The 21,709-nt window shown below is 44.3% G+C and overlaps 1 protein-coding gene across 5 annotated transcripts in view; it reads right to left on the bottom strand.

Moving 5' to 3' along the window:
- Nucleotides 1-21,709, bottom strand: part of LOC110507521 (unconventional myosin-Ic) — a 78,849-nt gene that overhangs the window by 42,392 nt on the left and 14,748 nt on the right. Inside the window, exon 1 of one of the 5 annotated variants that reach the window (XM_036964722.1) lies at nucleotides 12,352-12,652. The exons of the other annotated variants lie outside the window; for them this stretch is intronic. Coding sequence (XP_036820617.1) covers nucleotides 12,352-12,369 — 18 coding nt within the window. The 5' untranslated portion in view covers nucleotides 12,370-12,652. Of the gene's footprint in view, nucleotides 1-12,351; nucleotides 12,653-21,709 lie in introns of those variants that run through there. 5 annotated transcript variants of the gene reach the window in all.

Raw genomic sequence — 21,709 nt, 5'->3', positions numbered from 1 at the left:
GCACCAAACTGAGCGATTTCTCCTAAACAAATAATCTTTCAGGAAAAACTGAACATTTGCTATCTAACAGAGTCTCCTCATTGAAAACATCTGAAGTTCTTCAAAGGTAAATTATTTAATTTGAATGCTTTTCTGTTTTTTGTGAAAATGTTGCCTGCTGAATGCTAACGCTAATGCTAACGCTAAATGCTACGCTAGCTAGCTACTGTTACACAAATGATTGTTTTCCTATGGTTGAGAAGCATATTTTGACAATCTGAGATGACAGTGTTGTTAACAAAAGGCTAAGCTTGAGAGCTAGCATATTTATTTCATTTCATTTGCGATTTTCATGAATAGTTAACGTTGCGTTATGGTAATGAGCTTGAGGCTGTATTCACGATCCTGGATCCGGGATGGCTAAGTGCTAGAGGCTAGCTAGCAAGCAAGAGATAAGAACGTTGCCAACCAGTATGGCAATGGAACATTTAGAATGAACGACTGGGTCGAGTCCATAGATATAGAACAAAAGGACTGAACGACTGGGTCGCGTCCATAGATATAGAACATTTAGAATGAACGACTGGGTCGCGTCCATAGATATAGAACATTTAGAATGAACGACTGGGTCGAGTCCATAGATATAGAACAAAAGGACTGAACGACTGGGTCGCGTCCATAGATATAGAACATTTAGAATGAACGACTGGGTCGCGTCCATAGATATAGAACATTTAGAATGAACGACTGGGTCGCGTCCATAGATATAGAACATTTAGAATGAACGACTGGGTCGAGTCCATAGATATAGAACATTTAGAATGAACGACTGGGTCGAGTCCATAGATATAGAACAAAAGGAATGAACGACTGGGTCGCGTCCATAGATATAGAACAAAAGGAATGAACGACTGGGTCGCGTCCATAGATATAGAACAAAAGGAATGAACGACTGGGTCGCGTCCATTGATATAGAACAAAAGGAATGAACGACTGGGTCGCGTCCATAGATATAGAACAAAAGGAATGAACGACTGGGTCGCGTCCATAGATATAGAACAAAAGGAATGAACGACTGGGTCGCGTCCATAGATATAGAACAAAAGGAATGAACGACTGGGTCAAAATAAAGTAACAAAAATATGTAAATCATGATTTGAATATGTTGGTAACCCAATGTATAAAAGTGATCATGCCCTCGAAGCCGATGTTTGGAGGATATATTGGCACGGTTTGCCAACACCTGTGCCAATATATCCTCCAAACACCGGCTTCTCGGTCATTATCACCTAAATATAATTTCACGTTATCCTTTTCATAATGGAGGGGGTTGAGTAGTTAATACATGAATAAAGGCTTCTTTTTAAGGTCACTAATTGATCATATTTTCTCAGGTAAATTAACTATATAGAAGAGAAAGACTAATGCTGCATTTAGACGAGGGGCGTCAAAACCGTCAAAACCGTCAGCATAGTGGAACAAGAAAGCAAGATGGTAACCGTAAAAGCAAGCCATCAAGACTGTATGCGTTGCTATCGTGATTTCAGTAAACAAAAACAGTGCTACCGCAGACGGCCAACATTTGAATATTTTAACTCTGGCGGCAAGTTCCGTCCAGTAGCGGAAGTAGAGTTTTGTACATGGGGTGGCCAAGGCTACTTCAGGGGGTCCAAAGACCATGACAGAAAATGTGGCATCTAAGGAGCATGAATAAATCCTATGATTGCTGATTAGAGGTAGAAGTGATAATTCACTTAACCCGGAGTTCTTCAATGTGGCAGATAGTGACCCTTTTGGACCACACTTCACTAGAATTATTGAACATACTATGACTAGTCAGTGTCTCTACCTCAGAACTGCAGTTCAATTTCTCACACACACACACACACACACACACACACACACGGGTCACTGTTTCCATGAATATATAATCTGGGTCTATAAATGTTGAATATCCAAAATATTTTCAGAAAATAAAGCTCAAGCACCAAGGATATTGCAGTTTATTTACAACAACACAAAAGCACTGCAATTTGACATACCAGGTATCAAGCAGAATTGGACTTGAAAAATAAAAAATAATTTTGGTGCCCATCAATATTAAACTACAGTATCATATTTATGCTCATATATATTATGTTAACTAATAGCAAAGAAAAGTTTTGGAATTGTCCTAATCAAGACCAAATTAAATGTGTGACAAGATACCCTTTGGATTTATCATTTTAGAATGTCAGTGTATTAGCTAGTACACAGTGCAGGTTTTAATCATGACCAGACCGCCTAAGTGCCAAATTATCCTAGGTAGACTTAAACAGCATAATTCTGCAGTTCTGGTGAGAACTGCCAAAATGTTTCACACATCCATCCGTGTTGAGGGCGCGTACCCTCCTTGACTCAACCCTGAGAATTCAGAGGTGACTTAATCTGTCATCAACCACTGATTAAAACCCACCCTAGGACAACAGTTTTAAAGCTGAGGAGCTTATTTCACAAGAAGCACTAGTGACTGGTGTAACAATAGAAATCTTACAAAGTGGAAATAGCTCATGGAAGACCTCTTTATAAGGTTCTAGAAACACAACAATGTCAAGGAGAGGAGACGGTCTGTCCCTTCCCCTTTTCAAGAAGCCACTTGGTTTGATGAACCTCATGTTTTGAGGTCCTCTAAATCTGACTCAAAGGTCTGAGCAAAGGCAAACAGAGGCTCCTCATTCAAGAATGTTGTACTCTTTGGGTTGAGAGACTGGACCCCTTGCATTGTCTCGCAATTCTACATTGAAAAACACCTCTGCAGCTCAGCTGTGAGACTGTCAAGCACCTGATAAGATAGCTCATACCATCACTTTGGTTACTATTTTTTCTGTCCAACAGTGCTCATCAATCGAGTCGTGAAAACTTAAACTCGTTTTAGGCTGTCTTTTACACACTGTCCGTACACATATTTTGCAGTGCTCTGCAATCTCTTCAACCTCTTTCCATAGTTCTCCAAAGTAACCCTCACTTCTGTAGTCCTGTAATGTGTCTGTAAGGGCACCTACTAGGTCCACAGCCCTTGCTAGGTCAAGAGAGCTTGACTGGAGCATGTCAGAAATACATTTGGCATCACCAAGCACTTTACAAAAGGTAACCAAAATCCCTTTGAAATTTAAATCTCTCTGAGAAAGAAGGCCCCTTGCCTCCACTGATGCACCGTCATTGTCCCACAAGATAATTTCTGTAGTCCAGACCATGTTTTTCCAAGGCAATCGATTATCATTTTTGTGAGACCTGCTGCAAGCTCTCAGCTGACTGAAAAGGTGTAAAAATCTTTCGTGGATGGCCCCGTTGTATTAGTACCTCGCAAATAAAGTTATTTTTTCTTTAAATCTTTAGTGTCATTTTTACTTCTCTTATCATTTCACTTTGCACCATCTCAGCTAAGCCCTCAAGAACTTCCTTCTGGATTTGGTGGCTTGTGTACTTAACATTGCCACATGCATTCAACCTTTTTCTCTATGAGAGGGTCATGCTTTGCTATTTCTTCTAAGATTGTCAAAAAATGACCCTTGTTGTGAGAGTCAGACTCTCGATGACCTCTCTGCACTATATGTTGAGTGGCAGTTAATAGGAGCACATCTGCAATTGTTTTAATTTAAGTACAGCTTTCATCCCCAAAAAAATTCCGGTCCTCATTTATGACATCGAACATTGATGAGTTGCTGTCAATAACCCTTTGATGCTGAGTCCAAGCATACAGTGCCTTGCGAAAGTATTCGGCTCCCTTGAACTTTGCGACCTTTTGCCACATTTCAGGCTTCAAACATAAAGATATAAAACTGTATTTGTTTGTGAAGAATCAACAACAAGTGGGACACAACCATGAAGTGGAACAACATTTATTGGTTATTTCAAACTTTTTTAACAAATCAAAAACTGAAAAATTGGGCGTGCAAAATTATTCAGCCCCCTTAAGTTAATACTTTGTAGCGCCACCTTTTGCTGCGATTACAGCTGTAAGTCGCTTGGGGTATGTCTCTATCAGTTTTGCACATGGAGAGACTGACATTTTTTCCCATTCCTCCTTGCAAAACAGCTCGAGCTCAGTGAGGTTGGATAGAGAGCATTTGTGAACAGCAGTTTTCAGTTCTTTCCACAGATTCTCGATTGGATTCAGGTCTGGACTTTGACTTGGCCATTCTAACACCTGGATATGTTTATTTTTGAACCATTCCATTGTAGATTTTGCTTTATGTTTTGGATCATTGTCTTGTTGGAAGACAAATCTCCGTCCCAGTCTCAGGTCTTTTGCAGACTCCATCAGGTTTTCTTCCAGAATGGTCCTGTATTTGGCTCCATCCATCTTCCCATCAATTTTAACCATCTTCCCTGTCCCTGCTGAAGAAAAGCAGGCCCAAACCATGATGCTGCCACCACCATGTTTGACAGTGGGGATGGTGTGTTCAGCTGTGTTGCTTTTACGCCAAACATAACGTTTTGCATTGTTGCCAAAAAGTTCAATTTTGGTTTAATCTGACCAGAGCACCTTCTTCCACATGTTTGGTGTGTCTCCCAGGTGGCTTGTGGCAAACTTTAAACGACACTTTTTATGGATATCTTTAAGAAATGGCTTTCTTCTTGCCACTCTTCCATAAAGGCCCGATTTGCGCAATATACGACTGATTGTTGTCCTATGGACAGAGTCTCCCACCTCAGCTGTAGATCTCTGCAGTTCATCCAGAGTGATCATGGGCCTCTTGGCTGCATCTCTGATCAGTCTTCTCCTTGTATGAGCTGAAAGTTTAGAGGGACGGCCAGGTCTTGGTAGATTTGCAGTGGTCTGATACTCCTTCCATTTCAATATTATCGCTTGCACAGTGCTCCTTGGGATGTTTAAAGCTTGGGAAATCTTTTTGTATCCAAATCCGGCTTTAAACTTCTTCACAACAGTATCTCGGACCTGCCTGGTGTGTTCCTTGTTCTTCATGATGCTCTCTGCGCTTTTAACGGACCTCTGAGACTATCACAGTGCAGGTGCATTTATACGGAGACTTGATTACACACAGGTGGATTGTATTTATCATCATTAGTCATTTAGGTCAACATTGGATCATTCAGAGATCCTCACTGAACTTCTGGAGAGAGTTTGCTGCACTGAAAGTAAAAGGGGCTGAATAATTTTGCACGCCCAATTTTTCAGTTTTTGATTTGTTAAAAAAGTTTGAAATATCCAGTAAATCTCGTTCCACTTCATGATTGTGTCCCACTTGTTGTTGATTCTTCACAAAAAAAAGACAGTTTATATCTTTATGTTTGAAGCCTGAAATGTGGCAAAAGGTCGCAAAGTTCAAGGGAGCCGAATACTTTCGCAAGGCACTGTACATAGCATTGATATGATGCTCTGCCTTCAAATGGAACTAAAACCCAGAATCTTTAAACAGCACCTTTTCCCAGATACAAAAACCTGACTGTGATGTGAAGGCAGATTCAGCTGACCTGAGCAGAGAAAAAAAACCTACAGGTGTAGGTCTTGACTTAGAGAATATTCAAGCCATGAATTGTCCTTATACCAGGAGCTGTTGAAAGCCCCTTTCCTTGAACCATGCTGAGTTCTGGGAAATGTTTGAAAACACGGCTGTACAGGACCCTCTTCTCTGGATCTTGTGATGTCTGAAATACACGTTAAATAATGTGTCATATCTCTATCGAAATGTATAATTAAGGGATCCACAAGATTAGATACTAAAAGCTGCTAACTAAAATGTGTAGTTTAAAGTACAGGCCTGGCCTACCATTGTGTCCTTTAGGAACAGACTCCCTACTCTGCAGTAAGTAACTTAGCTAGCTATCATGTCTTAGCCCGTTTGCTATCGTAAAGGTGTTTCTGCATTTTGTGGTAATCTTTTGAGTAACGTTAACAGATTGATAATAACGGTTAGTTTTGAGTTCAAGTACAAAAATCTGAGTTAGTGGATTTCAAATTGCTGAATGTTAACTTGCTGAACCCTGACAGCTGTACCCTACTAGTTACCCCACATCAACTAAACATTCGTATACTCTAACTTACCACACTGTACTGTATATGCGTGTATTACTAACACAGATGTAAACAATGTTAGGCTAAATTGGGAACCGATCTCCCTTATCTGATTAACTGTCTGTTAAATGGAACTAAAGGTCTAACATTAACTTACACAGCGATTCAACTTCCGTAAAAGTTGTTCAGGAAACAAACATAAACCCTTAAACCTTAAAACTTGCATCAAATATGATGCATTCGCCAATCGCGAAGCTCGTGGAGCTGTGGAAATATTCCCTCTTCTTCTGTAGGTTATTCTTAGGTCTCTCGCAACCAACGTTAATATTCTCTCTTCCTAGTCCTCGATTTGAAAATGTCCCTGTCGAACGTCAAAGTAAATGCTTCTTTCAACAAGAGGTGAAATGAGATGTCAATCAGCATCAAACTGACAATAGCAAATTACATTTTGGGGTTGCATATCAGATGTCAGGGGTGTCCAGTGTCACCCCGGAGACCCCTCTGGCTCCGCCCCTGGTCCCGTCTATAGTGGCAGCCCGAACGGCATATACCGGCAGCCCGAACGGCATTTACCGGCAGCCCGAACGGCATTCACCGGCAGCCCGAACGGCATTTAGCATCGTTCTCTCATTGAAAACAATGACATTCCGTTTGCAGTCTACCTCGGCTCATCTAAAAGGCAGCATGACAAAAAATAGGGAGGGATTTATGTCTGTGGGAAAGTGAAGAACAGCGGCCATTCCCCAGTTCTGTCACAGCCAGCGTAACTAAAAACAAACATGGGTATAATCTGCTTCTACGGAGAGCACGGTTAGCCTCTCGAGTTTTTCCCTTTTGAAAAATGCTCCACTATGAATCAGTTGTCTGGCTCTCCTCTATCTTGTTATTAAAAAAAGGGAGTAACACAGAAGGAAAGAGAGCCAGCACAGATGGATGATTCAGGTTCACAGACATTATGGGATCATACACGCGACTACATCCTGGGACTCGCTACAGAACTGACAGGGGATAGCCGTCATGGGTCCTCTCTCTCTCTCGAGGTTGTAGGCTGACTGTGAAGCTCCTGGGTTTTCCATGGCCGCAAGTAGAGGTCACACGTGGCCATTTAGGAAGGAAGCTAAATGATTAAAACAGTCCAGATGTGTTTCAAAGCACAACAGGGTATGCTGAGCACTTTCACTTTTAAAGCGTCACCTTTGAGTATATAGAATTTTTTTGAACGGCTATTTGTGCGTTTATGGCGAGTTAGAATGGATAGCTTGTCATAAACGTTTATAAATGCGGATATTCACAGGAAGTGTTACTGTAGAAATATTTCACATGGAAACATACTGAGAACCTACTGAAGGCGAAATCAATCAGGGTTTACAATGGCAGACTTTGGATGAGCCGTTTCAAAAAAGAGGTCTAATGAAACCACTATTTTCCATGATTTGAATCAGTGGCCTACTTCAAGTTTCTAGTAACGTTTGATGGTGATTGACTGCCATGGAGTCCCCCCTCAATGCTTGAAAAAGAGGGACGGATGTGAAGCTCTGTCGGTCTGTCTCTCTCTGTGTCTGTGTGTACACATAACCGTTCAAAAGTACAGGGTCACTTAGAAATATCTTTTTTTTTTTAAGAAAATCAATTTTTTTGTCCATTAAAATACAATCAAATTGATTAGAAATACAGTGAACACATTGTTAATGTTGTAAATAACAATTGTAGCTGGAAACGGCAGATTTTTTTAATGGAATATCTACATAGGCGTACAGAGGCCCATTAGCAGCAACCATCACACGGTGTTCCAATGGCAGGTTGTGTTAGCAAATCAAAGTTTATCACAAAAAAAAGCTAATTGATCATTAGAAAACATTTTTGTAATTATGTTAGCACAACTGAAAACTGTAGTTCTGATTAAAGAAGCAATAAAACTGACCTTCTTTAGACTAGTTGAGTATCTGGAGCATCAGCATTTGTGGGTTCGATTACAGGCTCAAAATGGCCAGAAACAAATACCTTTCTTCTGAAACTCATCAGTCTATTCTTGTTCTGAGAAATGAAGGCTATTCCATGCGAGAAATTGCCCAGAAACTGAAGATTTCGTACAACGCTGTAGACTAGTCCCTTCACAGAACAGCGCAAACTGGCTCTAACCAGAATAGAAATAGGAGTGGGAGGCCCCTGGGCACAACTGAGCAAGAGGACAAGTACATTAGACTGTCTAGTTTGAGAAACAGATGCCTCACAAGTCCTCAACTGGCAGCTTCATGAAATAGTACCCACAAAACACCAGTCTCTAAGTCAACAGTGAAGAGGCGACTCCGGGATGCTGGCCTTCTAGGCAGAGTGGCAAAGAAAAAGCCATCTCTCAGACTGGCCAATAAAAATAAAAGATTAAGATGGGCAAAAGAACACAGACACTGGACAGAGTGTTATAATGAATGACATTTTACTAGGGTACATTCATATGAATCACAAAAATGAATTATTGGCTTTATTCTTGCATATAACTAATATAAGGGCATACGTGACACTCCAATATACATAAAAAAGCCTTTTAGAGAATTGTAATTGCGGTTTTATTTTTTTGCTACTTTGAAATCATTTAACGTCTTTGACCCACATACGTGTATAGGGGAAAGTGGACAGACTAGTGTGACTGCAATAGCTCTACATTAGCAGGTGAAAACATTTTCCATATCCCACTCATACGGGCAGCTGTGGTAGAAAACAATATCCCCCTTCAAAAGGACAAGGTATAAGTTTCATGTCCATCCCGAAACACAGACCCAACATAGGGCTAGAGCATTCCAAGAAGACCAGTCAACAGGTTCAAATCAATGGCTCGGTTCTCTTTCTTTCCGCCAAACTTTACCTTCACGCAAATTAGTCCTTTCCTCACTATAGCAAACCAGCCAATTAAAGAGAAGAAAAGCAACCGCACGGCCAATAAGAGCCAGGGGCGACTGCACATTCAGTCTCTCAGGGGACACTCGGTGTATTCTGTCATCAGTGTGTGTCTCTCTGTGTACCATCCCCTCACTGCAGTGTGCCACTAAAATAAACAGCATTTCCTCCCAATGAGATTCCAAATCAGGAGCTACTGACGGGGAGAGAGCGGGAGAAAATAGTAGAGTCATCTATTGCAGGCTCAAGTATTGTATACGCATATAGTACGAGTAGCTTTGATTGCAGTCTCAGAGAGTGCTGCTTTCATTGAGAGACTAGCAGGACCCAGGAATGACAGGTCATATTGCTGTTAGTCAAAATATTGTAGTCATTCCACCTAGTGTGGACAACTTCTAATGCACTCCTTACATGATGGGAGACAAAAAAATATATTTTCTTATTGGACAAGTTTAGGTAGTCCCTCCCAGTTTTCGGTCAGTTTTCTTCCATTTGGTGTCTAGTGAATGACTCTGTTCAAAAAGGGCTAGTCCATCGTCTTCCTCATTAGTGCAGTTAGCTGGAGGGCCACAGCAGCCTTGGTTCATACACACTAGCACTCCATTGATTACGTACCATGTCCCTGAAGTCATCAAAACACACAGGAAACTGTGCAAATCAGCAGATTTGGCCTATCAAAACACAGGCATACAACCAAGGGTTGAATTGGGATTTTGAATTAGGTGGTGGAAATACCACTCAAAATCAATGGTTTTCCATGGGAATTTTTTCAAGTGACCACACCCCTCAGAGGGGTTTTAAAGTAAGCTGAGGACAACATGCTGGTAGGAGCCAAACACATTGGGGCATGACCAAAAAATATATATTATTTGAAATTAAAATGACTGGTATACATACGTACATGGTGGAAACTTCCTAGCCTATGCCTTCACCAATCCAATGGTTTTAAATTTGTGGGTTGTAGTGAACAAGTGCACAATTCAGGAAGAAACAGATTGAGATGCACCCAGTCGTACCTCCCCAGACCCCTTCCCCCAGAGAGAGTCAGAGTCACATCCGTGTCCCCAGGCAGCAGCGGTGACAGTGACAGGAAGACATGCAGTAGGGTTGGGGAAGACTTGGAGCCCTGCCTCGGTGCTGTGACAGACTGACAGTAGCTTCATTAACATCATCCCTCTCACTCCCAGTCAGCGCCAAAGAATCCAGGCCCTGCCTCACAACACAGGCCTGCCATTACAACACTGTGGTGGAGCAAACACACCAACAAAAACAGATACCTCCACATAGATACCGCATAGAAGTGATAGAAGGGTGGTATTCATCACGGAACACTTGACACGGAAAAGGAGAACGAGAATTTCTTATTGGACATGTTTGGGTAGTCCCTCGCTGTTTCAGTCCGTTATCCTCTGTTTTGGTGCCTAATGAATACGACCCTGGATAGGAAGGGAATTTAGGAGATGAACTCATAGATGGATTATAAGTGGGCCAGTGTCAAGACTCAGGAGAAACTGGCTATGTGCTCAGGTTGGTGTCAGGTGAAACTGGTGCATCTTGGTCAAAACCCAGCTACAGTGAGGGAAAAAAGTATTTGATCCCCTGCTGATTTTGTACGTTTGCCCACTGACAAAGAAATGATCAGTCTATAATTTTAATGGTAGGTTTATTTGAACAGCGAGAGACAGAATAACCAAAAACAAATCCAGAAAAACGCATGTCAAAAATGGATTTGCATTTTAAATGAAGGAAATAAGTATTTGACCCCTGCTCAATTAATTAGAAACATTTCTGGCTCCCAGGTGTCTTTTATACAGGTAACGAGCTGAGATTAGGAGCACACTCTTAAAGGGAGTGCTCCTAATCTCAGCTTGTTACCTGTATAAAAGACACCTGTCCACAGAAGCAATCAATCAGATTCCAAACTCTCCACCATGGCCAAGACCAAAGAGCTCTCCAAGGATGTCAGGGAGAAGATTGTAGACCTACACAAGGCTGGAATGGGCTACAAGACCATCGCCAAGCAGCTTGGTGTGAAGGTGCCAACAGTTGATGTGATTATTCGCAAATGGAAGAAACACAAAAGAACTGTCAATCTCCCTCGGCCTGGGGCTCCATGCAAGATCTCACCTCATGATCATTGCAACTCCACGAGAACGGTGAGGAACCAGCCCAGAACTACACGGGAGGATCTTGTCAATGATCTCAAGGCAGCTGGGACCATAGTCACCAAGAAAACAATTGGTAACACACTACGCCGTGAAGGACTGAAATCCTGCAGCGCCCGCAAGGTCCCCCTGCTCAAGAAAGCACATAACATGCCCATCTGAAGTTTACCAATGAACATCTGAATGATTCAGAGGACAACTGGGTGAAAGTGTTGTGGGAGACCACAATGAGTCCAAAATGGAGCTCTTTGGCATCAACTCAACTCGTCATGTTTGGAGGAGGAGGAATGCTGCCTTTGACCCCAAGAACACTATCCCCACCCTCAAACATGGAGGTGGAAACATTATGCTTTGGGGTTGTTTTTCTGCTAAGGGGATAGGACAACTTCACCGCATCAAAGGGACGATGGACTGGGCCATGTACCGTCAAATATTGGGCGAGAACCTCCTTCCCTCAGCCAGGGCATTGAAAATGGGTCGTGGATGGGTATTCCAGCATGACAATGACCCAAAACACACGGCCAAGGCAACAAAGGAGTGGCTCAAGAAGAAGCACATGAAGGTTCTGGAGTGGCCGAGCCAGTCTCCAGACCTTAATCCCATAGTAAATATGTGGAGGGAGCTGAAGGTTCGAGTTGCCAAGCATCAGCCTCGAAACCTTAATGACTTGGAGAAGATCTGCAAAGAGGAGTGGGACAAAATACCTCCTGAGATGTGTGCAAACCTGGTGGCCAACTACAAGAACCATCTGACCTCTGATTGCCAACAAGGATTTTGCCACCAAGTACAAAGTCATGTTTTGCAGAGAGGTCAAATACATATTTCCCTCATTAAAATGCTAATCAATTTTTGGCATGCATTTTTCTGGATGTTTTTGTTGTTATTCTGTCTCTCACTGTTCAAATAAACCTACCATTTAAAATGATAGACTGATCATTTCTCTGTCATTGGGCAAACGTACAAAATCAGCAGGGGATCAAATGCTTTTTCCCCCTCACTGTACATTCCCCTCTCTCCTGTGTCCTTGCAGTTCAAGAGCACTGACTTTCAAAGCTGTGACGCAACTAATTCACACTAAGTACATTTTCTCAATAAAGTTTCTACAGGCGAAACCTCCACCGATCAGCTCCTTCTCCCCTTCACAGGGACAGATTTTCTGCCCTTGGACGCATGTCCTTAAGCACCAACACAAGTACACCATTTAAACTGAAGCACACACACCATGACACTTATACTGTTGTGTTGCTGAGTGCTGCCTTTGAGCAGAATGAGTGTGTGAGCGTGCAGTTATTTTCTTACCGTGGCTCTGTACTTCATCTCTCTCCTTCCTGTTTATTGGTCGGCTTTAACAATTGTTTATACTACCAGAATGTGAGTCGTCCACGTCAGAGCGATCGCACAACTTTTGTTTTTATAACTTCTCCGGAGCCATGTGTAGGAGCGACCCAACTGCCGTCACCTCTCCTCTTACTTATTTTCTCCCTCTCAGTTGGTCACTCTCTCGCTCTACCTTCTTCGCTCTCTTTCTCCCTCCCTCTTTCTACAAAGTAAGCAGTCTCTGTGTAGTGACACTTCTCTCTCATTCCCTCTCTCATTCCCTCTCTCCTCCAGCACAGGGCCCAACAATGGATTTACAGTGGAAGGTGAAACACTAGCTTTGAACTAGTTTTAGTTTCTCTCCGACTCCTCTGCTCTTAAAACAAGGCAGATGGGGCATTAAAAAAAATCCCACAAAAACATCTCCAAGCACACATCTGGACTCAACCACCCCTGGAGAGAGGGGAAAAAAAGAAGAAATGTGAGGGGCTATGGGAGAATATAGGACGACTTACACAGAGAGACAGGACCGGGTTTGGGAAGCCCTGGTGTAGAGAATCACTCCATCATCTAAACCGCTGTGAAATAAAAATGTTTCATAACCAAGCAAATGACATTTTTCAGCTGATGTACAAAAAGTAAAAGACGCGAAAAACAAAAGACCGGGACGCATAGAAATAGCGAACATAGAACAGATCTACCGCTTCTTAGACTTGCTTTCATTGAAAACGACATATAAAACACATTTCTATGTGAATTTGGTCAGGTCCCCGGAAAAAAAAGACATATTGCAGCTTTAAAAAGGGATAGTTAAGGAAACCTATGTACTGTTGCTTAACTAGAAAAAAGGTTATCAGTGTGGAACAACAAGATCAGTGTGGATTGCAGTCTCTTCTTGTCCATATACTGCTTTTAAAAGGAAACCATCTAGATTTATAATAACCCTTTAACAAGCTCTGATTAAAACACAAAAAAGGGCCAGTTGACATAAATTAAGCCTAGTCATGGACTAAAAATAATGCTCAATAGAGAATCTCCATTGAAAGAGTTTAATCCAGTAGTAGACTTAATCTGTGTCCAGAAGTCTGGCCCAAAGAGTGAAAATGAGGGCAAATAAACAGAAAACTTCAGAAATACCTAAATCGTGGCCGTGGTGGTGAGCTCCAGAGTTAAGGGGTATGATGGCTGTGTACCACAAAGGCCCAGGACATCCCAACTTTATGAGAATCATGAGCAGGAGTCAATGTTTCCTGTCTGTGGAGGTGGTGGTGCCTGGTGGTGGTGCCTGGTGGTGGTGCCTGGTGGCTGCAGCAGACAGCCAAGCCACATGTACCCTTTTCACACTATCGTTCTGACCCGAACCAAATGGAATAATATCTGGCTCAGATATCGTTTCATTTTCACATGGTCCTTTTCAGCACAGTTCTAGGTGATGCGGAACCAGGCCAGCTCAGTACAGCTTGGTGTAGCTCTGTTCAGTTCGGCTCAGTAATGTGAAAGCCAGATATTCCCTTTCTGTTTCAGTCCGTTTTCCTCCGTTTTATGCACCCAGGTGAGGATGTTGGGGGTTGGTGGCTCTCTTTCCTGCCCCAGGCCAGCCCCTAACACAGCTCAGGTAAAATAAACCTGGCCATGATTACCCTTGTTGTCTGCAGCCTTGCAGCCCCCCCCCCGCTTGCTGCTCCTGCTGACAGCGCTCTACAGCCCCCTCTATTGGACAAGCCTACTGCTCAGCTGGCAGTAGTAGCATGTGACAGAGGAACGAGACAGAAACTTCACCTCACCTTCAATGTTCAAAAACATAGTCTATAGTTGTGTGTAATCTCCAATAAACGCTGCAGAACTACGCTCAGGGATTGTAGTTCATACCCGTGTCTCTACCTCTCGCCACTGCCAACATAATCAGAGCCCCCGCCTGCAGGAATCTGAGTAATGTTTTCCAGACGGTGTGAGTTTCTCTCTCGGTCTGTCACGCTCTCTCTCGGTCGCTCGCGCACACACACACACCACACACACACACTCTCTCGCTCTCTTTCACTCTCTCCCACTCTCACATGGGCACCGCTGGGCATGAGAACAAACCGAGAATGAAGGAAAAAAAATAAAAAATGGACAGAGAACAAAACAACAAAAAGAAATCAGACAGATTTGCAGTGACTTTAGCATTGGTTACATCCATGTCAAGTGTATGTTGACAGAATGCTCAATGCTTCATTGGCATACATTGGGGCTGTACATTGTGCACAGTCATGCTGATGTAGCATATTTGTGCTGAACAGGGGGGGGGGGGGGGTATGCACCAGTATGCATCGGTCCTGGTGGTTAACTCTTTCCTCTCCCACATCTTTCAGTCAGGACCTCATGGCCTCTAGAGAGAGACCTGGGTTCAATTACTATTTGAAATTATTTCAAATACTTTAGCTGTACTTGATTGAGCTTGTCTGGCACCAATAGAAGTCCAAACCCCAACCACCTGGCGCCCCAGGCAGGTTAAAGCAAACACTCAAAACGAATTGAAAGATTTCAAATAGTATTTGAACCCAGGTCTGCTGTCTAGGACCAATTCAAATTCAGCCTTTATGGCCCGGCTGTAAATTGCACTGTTGTCAAGTGACTGTAAAAAGGGGATATAACCTTGGCAACGCAACAAACATGAACAACGTTATCAAGAGTCAGGAGACTATTTCTTCACATCTGTCTGATATTAAGGCTTATGTTGTATCCTCTTATCTTCCTTTCATTACACTACACCTTTTATTCTGTCCTTCAACATTCCTCCCTCACCCACCTACTGGATCAAGTCTGAAATTAAAAAAGACTTGATGAATTAAAGACTACGTGCACCAAGTGTGTCTGAAGTGATTACAACTTGGGACATTATGAAGTTTAAAACGGCAGCCAAGCACTGTGCCAGTCCGTCTCAGTTCGAACGGTGTTGCCAGAACCTGGGCAGGAGTGAATGCAGCAGAACCGACACATACTGCAGGACATACTGTACAGACACACATCTGGTGGGGAGGACGACAGAAGACGCACATGGTGACTAGGATCCAGCTCCTCCTTCATTGGTTCCCAGAGTGGAAACACTTCTTGTCCCTAACCACTGGTCACACCACTTTAGGGAAAACACACCAAACAGAACAGAATGCTGAGGGGAAAAACACTGATAGCACACCAAACAGAATGCTAAGGGTGAAACACTGATAGCACACCAAACAGAATGCTGAGGTGAAAACACTGATAGCACACCAAACAGAATGCTGAGGGTGAAACACTGATTGCACACCAAACAGAATGTTGAGGGGAAAACACTGATAGCACACCAAACAGAATGCTAAGGGTGAAACACTGATAGCACACCAAACAGAATGCTAAGGGTGAAACACTGATAGCACACCAAACAGAATGCTAAGGGTGAAACACTGATAGCACACCAAACAGAATGCTAAGGGTGAAACACTGATTGCACACCAAACAGAATGCTGAGGGGAAAACACTGATAGCACACCAAACAGAATGCTGAGGGGAAAACACTGATAGCACACCAAACAGAATGCTGAGGGGAAAACACTGATAGCACACCAAACAGAATGCTGAGGGTGAAACACTGATAGCACACCAAACAGAATGCTGAGGGTGAAACACTGATAGCACACCAAACAGAATGCTGAGGGTGAAACACTGATAGCACACCAAACAGAATGCTGAGGGTGAAACACTGATAGCACACCAAACAGAATGCTGAGGGGAAAACACTGATAGCACACCAAACAGAATGCTGAGGGGAAAAAAAACAGAACACTTATTTTCTTCCCCTCCCCTATTTATTTGTCACTTCCTCTCTCTCTCTCCCCTCATCTAGACCCACAATTACTTCCTCCCTCTCTCTGTAGCACTCGTTGCTGCTACAACAGGGACACACACAAACCCACAATTCCCATCGCCTCTCCCCGTTGTAGGGGCAAACCCATATCGCTAGTACGGGAGATAGCTCATTGCGCGACACAAATCTATGACAACCCTTAACTATTGCCGGTGACTCATCAGCTTAAATCAACATATGGTTGAAGGACAATATCATGGTGTTGTCTGGTACTGTATATACAGTAAACATGACCCCACCCCTCCGCTGAGCTAGAGCAGCTTAGTTTACAGAGTGAGTCATCAGGAGAAAAATTGCAGCTCTGTGAGAAACACACAGGCACACGTCCTTGCTTGCTTCATCCACCCACCATGTTCTATTCAGCTGGGCCCGGTGCCAACGCACTGCTACTGTCCACCATCCATTACCTTCACAGAACACTACTATTTCAACCCCACAAATTCTTAGCCCAGGAGACCGGCCCGAGTAGCTGCAGACAGTGGCCACGTTCCAGACCGACTAAAGGCAGACGAGCTGCATGAACCACAAATGAAGCTCTGATATGACATCTGGCAGGCTAGAATCCATTGTACAGGGCTGCCTGGAACGCAACCAGTGTCTTCTGTAGCCTCGGAATGATAAACAGGATGACGGGCCTCTTAAATTAAACATTCTAATTAGTCACATATGAAGAATTATAACACTAAACAAATATTTACGCCCTCAAGTAGTGTCATCTCCCTATCTTATCCCATTCTTATTATCTCTCTCTTCTCTCAGTCTCTGCAGCCATCTTCCCCCACAATGACAGTAACCAGACCGTCTGACTGTCAGCCTTCTATTCACTAGCCTTACCCTCCGTCTCATAGGTGTGCGAGTGTGGCATGCTTGTGTGTGACAACTTTAGCTTGTCTGTCGATCAGTTGAAAGAACAGGGAAAGGTGCAGGGAGGTCTATATTATAGATATATTATCATATAGATTAAAGAGGGACGGTAACCTTCAGTTTGTGAAAGAAGCCAATGTGAGGAGGCTTGACTGGGAGGGAAAGGGGGACAAAGGAGGAGAAGATGAAAGACCCCTATGATGTCAGGTCAGAAGAATGTAAGCCATGTGGGCAGGAAAGAGCCAGTCAAAAAGAGAGAGAGGAGAGAGAGAGAGAGACACTCAGTCTCAGAGTGTGGTCAAAGAGGATGCTAATGAGCTCATACTCTGCTGTAACATCACGCTGTCATAACGCCGTCTCTTTGGTGACAGTGTTATATTGACACAGGGCTGCTTCCCGTTCCATCGGACTCCCTTGCTGTGCCCCTCTTCCTCTCTGGGTTTTGTGAATCATTGTGGCAGCACCGGGTTGTGAGTGTGCTGTCGCCGTCGACTTTTCCATACACAGCTGTTTCCACAGTGAACAGGCTATTAGGCCTGACAGGGCCGAGGGACTATATTACAGAGCATCTGTCCCCATAACACATGCGAGTGAGTGAACTCCATTACATTCCTCTAGAATATAGAACTTGTAGGATTCAGAGGGTGTAATAGCCACACGTACAGGGTTGCAGGTGTGATTGCAGGGTGAAGTGAAAATCCAACAAGACTAGGTGAAATAAAATAATGAAAATGGTAATAAAAAATGACCCCATGACCATTGAAGTGGGGGGGGGGGGGGGGGGGGGGGGGACCAAGTGAAATAAAACATTTTTTTAATGTTAAAGTTATAATATACATTAACAACTCAAAGACGTGCATTACTGCAGGTCACACACACACACACACTAGAACAGGGAGACCAGAGGGGGCTGGTGAGAGGAGCTATAGGAGGACAGGCTCATTGCAATGGCTGGAATGGAAACATTGGAATGGTCCCAATCACATCTAACACATAGAAACAGCATTTGACTCCATTCCATACAGTCCATTCCACCCATTACAATGAGCCACAAGGCAGGACAATGAGATCACAAGGCAGGACCCATTGTGCAACAGAACAGACAAACATGATTATTTGTACAGTGGTGTGATGCTGCTCATCTGCAGGAAAGAATCGAGCATCCTTGTCCATCTTTGCTCTTGGCATCATGTACTGCAGACTGGGTGGCATCAGCAAGTATAACCACATTTACAATCTCTGGGCCATTTACAGCCCCTAGGTGTCTATCTACAGAGGATTGTACTGCCGCCAACAGTGTCAACATTTATCTGGTCACCAAGGAGAGTTAGACAAAGCAATATTACGGCTGTTTGCTTGCAAGGGTAACGGAAGCAAACAGGCCAAAATGGAGTGCTTTCTCCCCCTTTCACACACACACACACACACACACACACACACACACATCTGGCTGCCTCTCCTTCTCATCCAGAGACGCACGCTGCCACACACTCCTCTTTTCTGCCTGAGCCAGCACTTTGGGCTGCGCAGGCATTTCCTAAAGTGTCTCCAGTGTTCCATAAAGACGTTATCCCAGCCAGCCTAGCCCCCCCCCCCCCCCCCCATTACCCCAGCAGGAATGAGGAGGAGGAAGACACACACACACACGCAAGCAGAGTCTAGATCAATCAGTGGAGATTCCTCTGTGTGGACGAGGTGAATGGGGCAGTAGTCTAGCTCACAATAAGGCTACACCCTAGTCTGGGATCAGCTTTTTCTTACTATTCATCATTAGAGGCTCAACTACTAAACTGATCTTTAGGGACAAGTGATTCTTCACCACCTTTCCCCCATCATCTCAGTTGAGATGAGCCTGACCCGGGCCCTCAGGGCAACTGGTCCAGTGTGAAGACGTGTGAGGGACAGGGCTGTAGGGCAAATGGCAATTCCCCCAACAAAGGGAATACACACTGTTTCTCAGACACACACACACAGACAGAGAGATAAAGAACACAAGCCTTTGGAGTCAACAGGGGCGCGTGGAGACTTGCAGTAGGAGGAACTCCAAACATTTCTCTCATTCCCACCCCGTCAACCCCAACACCCCTTCTTCCCTCTCTTTCGTCCCAGTCTCAATATCTGGGAGACTGCCGTGCACACCACTGGCTGGCTCCATCCAGCAGGAACTCCTACTTGTACAGTACAAATAGGGCAGCTGCGCCTGTCCTCCCTCCTCCCTCTCTGGTCTCCTCCCCCAGGCTAGAGGGGCCCTCTCAGGCTTATTTATACCCACACAGCCTTATATGGGCAGCTCCCGCTGCAGGCAGCAGGCTGCGGGGTATAGAGTACAGTCTACAGAGGCTTCCCACTGAAGTCACATACTCTCCAGCCCTTATCCTCTCCTCTATTGAGATAGAAGACCAATACTGGCCACACAAACTTTCCTCCCTTCCTCCGGCAGCTCCGGTTAAAAGGTAGTGTGCTGTCGGCCGGCGGGACGGAGTCACTTCGTTTGGTTGACGTTAATCCTTTGCTTACCATCACAGACCCAGTGTAAACCGATTGAACCAGAAGCATTTGCACGAGTTGCCAGAATGTCGAACGCGGCCTTTCCCGTTCTCAGTATGGTTCCTGGAGGGCCGATTCCACATCAATAACAACTGCACTGCTGCCCGACACAAAAGGACAAAATAATGGATTCCGCATACTGCTGCCAAACATCCTCTATCCAATTCCCTCTAGTCCTCTCCATCTGTCCGACAGCGTATCAAATGATGGAGCCAGATCTCCCATCCCATATATCTGCCATTTCTCCTCACTGCTCTAACCGAAACATGGTTACAACATACCGCATTGACTCCCAACAGCAGACACAGTGCCTGACATGCAGCACACCCAGGCTCCGATTATCTTTTGGGGTGCTCAGCTGCTCATAGGAACATATAGGACAGCAGTTTATGGACAAGGGGACAGGAGCCTAACAGAGCAGGGCCCGTACTCATCCAGTGTCTGTGTAAGAGTGCCGACCTCGGATCAGGTCCTCTCATTCATTACGATTTGAAAGGAAAAACTGATTGTAGAGCAACACTCCTGCTCAGAGCTGCTTTGTGAATATGGTTCGATACGAGAGCGGCCATATTGTTCAAAGTAACGACAGACACCACACACACACACACACGTTCACCCATTGGCCGACACTAGATAAAGACTGTGCAGGAGTGAGAATAATAATGAAAGCCACCATACGATGGGAGTTTGTGCGGGGTTTGACGTTGCAATAAATTCAGCAGTCTAGGAATGATGAAACTCGAGGTTTGGCACTGGGCCTAACAGAGCACAGTGTAAGCATAAGCAAGCACAGACCTCTTTCCCAACGGAAGATCTGAACAGTCTGGGGACAAACACACTTCACGTTTCAACATCTCAGGAATCTTGTTCCTAACCACCCCCAGGGCAGAGTCAGGGGTTAGAGCTGCTTAGATGGAAAATACACAGACAACAGCTGAGGCAATGACACACACACAGTTATTTCTCCACACACACACACACCCCCGTGTCTGTGGCAGGTCATTGGGTATTATTACTACCCTCGAATGACCAGACAGCACTGTAATCATTAAAACACAATGGCACACAGACAGACGAGCGCCCTCCCCACCCTCTCATTCTACGCATCACATCCCCCTAATTACTGGATGCCCCCCCCCCCCCACACACAGAGGACCTGAACACACAGGGCTTAGCTCACAGCTCTCCCAAGGGACCAGTTGGGACAGCGTTATTAGAGGATCAGATGACTGCTGACAGGAGCTTATTGAGAGATGCAGTCCTATCGGCAGCAGCGTGCGGGTGGATCGCACTAAAAGGAACAGCATCATGCACTCAGCAGGCTATCCATCCAAGCACATAGTTGGACATAAACTTGGGTGCGGTATGAACGTACGTGTCCCATAGAGTGAGCTGAGACTCGTGTGTTTGCATGGGAGTTCCGTGCGGACAGAGACAGACACATAGGTCATTGGGGTGAGGGATTCTTCGAAACGACGCCAGGTGTCAACTCCACCTCTTATCAAGCACATCTCCTCGGCAGTGTTTGCATTCCTTCACTCGCTCCGACTTCTCCTCCCATACGGGCCGAGCTCTTATCATGCCCTGCTCCCACACATTGGTTGCAGCTGAATGAAAAGCAAAAACTGTTTGAGAGTGTGTGATATTACACTGGAATGGAGGTTTTGGAAAGTTTAGTTTGAACAGACACTTCAAGTCTAATTACATGTTTGAGAAGAGATTTTAAAAAAGGGGGTCTGTGTTGCTGACAGAGGAACTATGCAACATCCTTGTCTAATTCAGAGCCCTACATTTAAATGGAGCCGATCGGTGGTTAACTCATTGTGAGTTGTTTGGCTAATGGGTTTGCCAATCCAGAGGCTCTACTGTAATTGCATTGACATTCAGCAACGAATTAACTGACAGAGGAGACACTTGCTACTATTTTTTACTACTACCTCCCTCTACACTGCCACCGGTGGGTGGGTGGCTGGCGTTCAGATTGAAACATATGAGACAGAACAAACATGCTACACTGGTGGATCGCTCAATGCCACGGCCAGGCTG

Source organism: Oncorhynchus mykiss, chromosome 27 (genome assembly GCF_013265735.2).
Source record: "Oncorhynchus mykiss isolate Arlee chromosome 27, USDA_OmykA_1.1, whole genome shotgun sequence".
Lineage (NCBI taxonomy): Eukaryota > Metazoa > Chordata > Actinopteri > Salmoniformes > Salmonidae > Oncorhynchus > Oncorhynchus mykiss.
This window is presented reverse-complemented; position numbering and strand designations above follow the sequence as displayed.